The sequence below is a fragment of the Triticum aestivum genome, chromosome 6A, assembly GCF_018294505.1.
Source record: "Triticum aestivum cultivar Chinese Spring chromosome 6A, IWGSC CS RefSeq v2.1, whole genome shotgun sequence".
Lineage (NCBI taxonomy): Eukaryota > Viridiplantae > Streptophyta > Magnoliopsida > Poales > Poaceae > Triticum > Triticum aestivum.
Window position 1 is genome coordinate 606,067,137 of NC_057809.1, and position 5,573 is coordinate 606,072,709.

The 5,573-nt window shown below is 55.2% G+C and overlaps 1 protein-coding gene across 1 annotated transcript; it reads right to left on the reverse strand.

Moving 5' to 3' along the window:
* Positions 1–2,523: 2,523 nt before the first annotated feature.
* Positions 2,524–5,154, reverse strand: LOC123128959 (2-(3-amino-3-carboxypropyl)histidine synthase subunit 1). The gene is made up of 2 exons (XM_044549082.1): positions 3,682–5,154; positions 2,524–2,927 (listed from the first exon to the last, which is right to left on the reverse strand). The coding sequence occupies exons 1-2, from the start codon at positions 5,069–5,071 to the stop codon at positions 2,896–2,898; spliced, it is 1,422 nt and encodes a 473-aa protein (XP_044405017.1). The 5' UTR covers positions 5,072–5,154; the 3' UTR covers positions 2,524–2,895.
* Between the last annotated feature and the right edge of the window lie 419 nt (positions 5,155–5,573).

The window sequence follows — 5,573 nt, forward strand, 5'->3', positions numbered from 1 at the left end:
TTGAGGAGCCGCTGGACTCGCTCCATCATGAGGCGGCGTTCTTCGCCCTCGAAATTGTCCAGCTCATTCGCCGCTGCCTGGGGGCTCGGATGTTCTCCGCTGGTGTAGCGTACACAGGGCGGCCTGCCCCAGACAGGTTGGCGATGGCTACGCCGCGCTGCTGGACCGCGCCAAGGCGGCTGGGCCCCGCCGGGGCCGGCGAGCCGCCGACGGCGCGATCCATCTCCCGCTGGTAGGCTTCTGACAAGCGCCTCATGCTGGCCAGCTTCTTCGCGCCTTCAACGAGCTGAAGGCGGGGCGCCTCCAACGTCTCTGCGTCAGCGTCTTCCGGAATGGGTGCAGTTAGGTCTTGCAGCACCACGCCGAGTGAGTCGTGCGCTCCTCCGCCGGGAAGCTCGTCATGACTGATGACTAGCACCTCGGTGACAGTGCTTCCGTTGCTCTCCGCGCGAGGGAGAGGTTCGTCGTAGACCACCACATTGGTGGGGAACGCGTCGAGCGACGCGGTGTCGGAGTCGACCAGCATCGGGTCGGTGGAGCCTACGGACTCCAAGTCTACGGCGGGCTCGCCGGAAACGTGGAGTTGGTCGAGGAGGCCCGCGAGGAGGTTCTCGGGGCCGCCCGTGCCTGCGTCGGACGCAGGTTCGTCGGAGAGGAGGACCTTGCCGACAAGTTCGGCCAAGGAGCTGGCCGCGCAGGCGATCTCAACGCCGCTTAGCGCGTCGGTGCAAACTCCGTCTGGCGTGCCTGGCTGGCTGCGCTCGCCAGGGAGGAAAAGGGTTGCCGTCTAGAACAGATCTCCGGACGGCGGTGCACCACGCCCCACGGTGGGCGCCAAATGTCGGGGGTTTGGTGCGACATATGCCAAAGGATGACTTATCATGGTGGGGCGAGTAGAACGTCGCCGGTGCCTGGAAACGTGATGAGGCGAAGACATGCACGCCGGCGAATCTTACCCAGCTTCGGGGCTCTCCGAGGAGATAATACCCCTACTGCTGCTCTGCGGGGTCTCCGCATGATCACTATGGCCAAGTGTTCACACGGTTGCTCCTTGAGCTGTTTCTTGGAGGTAGGAGAGGGCAAGGCTAGCTCTCTCCCTTCTATATGATCTGGTCTAAAGCTAATGGGTTCCAACCCTTTGCATGGGTGCCCTGGGGGGTTTATATAGGCCTACCCCCCAGGGGTACAATAGTAATTCGGCTGGTCGCGGGCCCAGCCGTCAGTGCCTCTGGCCTCCGTCTTCTCTGCCGACCGCTGGGGCCCGCCGGCTGGTCTGGTACGGAGCCGACAGGCCGCGTCCGCCGCGGGCGGGTCTTGCCGGCTGCTGATTACTGTAGCCGTGCTTCTGATGACGAGGGCTTGATCATGAGGTCGTGGCAACAGCCCCGCCGCCTGGCGGGCGATCACTGTTGCCACTCCCCATCACATCTTGATTAATGGCGCGTGGGCCCCGGGGGAGGGCTCGGCCGACCTCCCCGGGCCGACTCCCGACGGGTCCGACTGGTGGTTCTCCTGCCGTCCCCGAGGTCTCACTGACTGGTGGGGCCTGCTACCTCTAGGCCGTATAGACAAGCCGTCGTGGGTGCAGAATTCGGCCCTGTGGTGCTGATGTCAGGGCCGACATGGCAACAATGCCATGCCGCACGGAGATCTTCCGGGGTACGGCGTGCTGTGGCCATGCCTGCCCTTGGTAAGGGACGGGGGTAGGCTTCTCTGTAGCCACGCCCATGCCCCGTCCCCTTTGATGAAGTCATGGGGTTTGTTGGAGTCGCAGGCCGACTCCCGAAGCCGGCTTCTCTGGAAGTCGGCTCTCCTTGAAGTCGTCCCTGGGACTCGGCCGTGAGTGGTCAGTCGGCCATCTTGCCGTTGACTTCTTGAAGGCGGTTCCTCGTCCTGGGGTCTTGAGGGGCGCAGCCTCCCCCGATGTCTTGAAAGGTTCTGAGGCTTGGGTTGGCCTACCCGTGGCCCAGTACTCCGACACTGCAACTGCAACTTAAGGCCATTTATTTTGAGGATTATGGGTGGCTGTCAAAATAAGCTACCCCTACCCGTTTTATTCTAGCAGACCAACGTAAACTTCCATTCTAAAGCCTACTTCTATGCGTCTAGGGCCCTGTTTGGAATCTCTCTGCTCCACTCTCCGGAGCTGCGGAGCTCGGTTTGAGCAGCTCCATAAAAAACTGCAGTAGCCTGCTCCGCCCCGGGAGGTGAGTCACGGGAGCGGATAGAAACCGAACAGGCTCTTGATACACTAATTTCAGACGGTTAATTCCAGATGGAGGTTGTACTAGCTAATCCTTCATTATTATTTTTAGAATAAAATTTTAGGTTGGGCTGTCAAAATAAGCTAAAGCTGGGTAGGGCGAGAGCCACTCATAAGCGTCCCTGCACCACGCCACCAACAAAAATTGGCATTGGCTTTTATCCTAGTCGAATATCAGCTTGAAGTTCTATAGAAATCTAAATAAACAGGTATGCGTATCTGGGTTGTTTGATAAAAAGAAGCATATAGTATTCTGATGCTTATAGAACGATGATGTGAAGATTTTGCAGTATCAAAACTTAATAGTCTGATAACCTGGGCCAAAGATTCAGCAGTAAACGATACACAAGTATACAGTAATGATGCAGGGAAAATAAATATACATTACATCCCAGTATACAGCAACGGTACCACAGCAGCGAACAACATCGTACATTGGGTTGTTTGATGATAAAGGAGCTCCGAGTATTTTGGTGCTTATAAAAGGGCCTGTCAGCACTGGCTAAGTTTGTCCTCTGTTGCGTTGCGTGAAGAATGACGATGCCAAGATTGAAGTCTGGTGTCAAAAATTCTGGAGCCAAGAAGGTTCTAGATATCTCAGTTGGCTTCCGTGACCTCAACAACATTTTATTTCATTGCTTCTCCTCGACTTGGACACTGCTGCCTGCTAATTAGAATTGATGAATATAAATGACCATAGACCAATATAACACATAGTAGAAATTTTGTGTCGACACGACTGATCATGCAGGATTTTGTTAATGAATAAACCAGTGAGCAAAGTTGCGCCAGACCAATTCATGCAAGATGTGTACAAATACTTGCAAATATTACCCTACGTCCCTAAGAAAGTACACACAATAGTTAGGACAGAATCTTAATTCTCAAACATGGATTCATAAACAAACCAGAGTTATGCACCTGAGGCCTTATTCGGTTTGGTGAGGATCGAGGGGTATTAAATCCATGATAAGTCAAAATCCTCCTCATTCCCCTCCAATCCTCTTCGGAAACTAACTAACGTTCCTATTTCTCTCTATACCGACTATGCTAAACAATAACATCAAGAGAAATCTTTACAGACTTACAGTATACTGTTAGTGTTAGATATGAGCACAATTCAGAGAAGCCTAGGTTTTCTTGAAATATTTCTCTTTCATTTCACTTATGCCTTTCTGCAAAAGAACACGACAATTCACTGAAATTACCATGCAAAAATCCGCTCTATGGCAAGATGTGTATCTATTCATAGCTTGTCAATTTAAACTGGTTACTTAAACCTATGGAAATGTCACTGAAACTGACAAATGCTAAATGCAAGACGTGTGTTAATAATACAAGGAATCAGTGCCATAATGTGCAAGGAAAGAACAGAACCGAATTGTATGTAAGCTACTATGATTTTTTCAAGCAATTACCGATTCGAACTCGCGACTTTCTCTCGCCAGTGGAGGGCTTCTTCTTCATGTAGCAGCCATTCCAATCACCCCCGTCCTGCGAGTAGTAATCCATCGGGTATTCCCCTCCAAAATCATCTCCACCACAATCACCACTACTACAATCACCATTTCCACAAGTTCCTGATCCTGAACAGCACCCACTGCCACCTCCACCACCGCCATTTTGCCTACTCCCCTTCTCCCACCACCCAGGAACATACCCCAGTGCAACATCAAACTCAAATGTTGTCAGCACCGGCCTCTTGAACCCCTCCCCCCAATCGATCGACAACCGAGGGCACGCAATCTGCACCCATGCATCCACAGAATCCCCGAATAGCTCCATCCTCGTCGGGGAGAGCTCCGACATGAGCACCACCGTGTGTTCCAAACCTTTCTCCTCCAGATGCTCCACCACCCGGTCAAGAACCTTCAAGCTCCCCTGGCGGCCCAGCGTGCCGAGCACAACCCCCCAGCTCTTGGCCTTCCTCGCCGCCAGCACCGCCTCCTTCCTCGCCTGCTTCATCCCAACATGGTCATACTCCTCCAGCACAAGCACACCAAGAAAGGGATCGAACCGGTAGGCCTTCACCGCAGGGTTGGCAATCATGAAGGCCTCGAGGTGGAACCTGCCATCGGCGACGAACACCACCACGCCCACCCCCTCCGCCTTCTTCAGCGTAGGCGCCGTACACCCGAGGATCTCGCCGGCAGAGAGCGGCTTGGCCTGCGGCACAACGATGTCGCGGTAGCCGTCCCGCGTGAGCATCTCGCGCGCCGCGTGCACCGCGGCGATGAACTGCACGGTGCCGGCGAGAGCGAGGCGGGGCGCGGCGTCAGGGTCCGGGAAGGCGCCCCGGACGGCGGCGGCGAGGCGGAGCGCGTCGACGCGGATCTCGACGAAGACGTAGAGCACGGGGAGGAGTGAGGATGTGACGGGGACGAGGCAGGAGTGGCCGTAGTGGACGAGGAGGTCGGCGGCGAGGGCCTTGGCGGGGCGGTCGCCGAGGCAGCAGGCGCCGTAGGTGGGGTCGGCGAGGATGAGGACGTCGTTGGAGGGGTCCTCGGCGAGGAAGGGGCCGAGGAGGTGGGAGAGGGGCAGCGAGAAGAGGAGCAGGCCCTCCGGGAGCTGCAGCGCGGCGCGGCGCGCGCCCGAGGAGCGGATGCGGTGCGCCGTCTTGTGGAGCTCGAAGTTGTAGGCGGCCGGGAGGAGCGAGGTGGCGGCGGCGGCGAGGGTGGGGTCGTTGAGGATGGAGACCGGGATCGGGGTGTGGATGAAGCGCTTGGGGGCCGGCTTCTTCTTGGCGCTGCTCTGGAGCGCGTCCACCGCGGTGACGGCGAGCGAGGTGGAGGGGTCGCCGGCGTCCATGGTGGCGGCGGCGGGTGGGGAGAGACGGGAAGAGGGGTTTGCTTAGCAATACGAGACGACACGGAACCTCCTCCCCAAGAGGAGCAGCAGCAAGAGAAGGCCCATCCACACTGCGAAAAATGCATAGCCCTGCTGTATAATGGGCCAAAATAATTTTCTTTTGGCCCACTTTAACTCGTCGTCTTCTTCCTTTCTTCCCATTGTCATTCTTCGGGGAAATTCTAATTTTGTTTTTCAAGAAACTTTAAACACATTCATAATCAATCATGAACGCCAACTATAATAATTTTACAATAAGGTCCATGGACCACGTAGCAATGAATAAAAGTGCTGAAGCGAGTCGAAGATGTGCCACCATCATCGCTTTTCCCTCACTGGAGCTTAGCAAACTTTGTTGTAGTAGACAGTTCAAAGTCATCGTGCTAAGGCCTCAAGGACCAGCGAACTAGCACCGTTGAAGTGACTCGCAAATTGAAAAGATCAAATATGTAAACACATAAAA

Bases quoted from the DNA above. Each gene is read 5' to 3' on its own strand.
- LOC123128959 (XM_044549082.1), bottom strand. From the start codon at position 5,071: ATGGACGCCGGCGACCCCTCCACCTCGCTCGCCGTCACCGCGGTGGAC. The intron at 2,928-3,681 runs GTAATTGCTTGA...TCTAATTAGCAG, and splicing joins AAAGTCGCGAGTTCGAATCG to GCAGCAGTGTCCAAGTCGAG.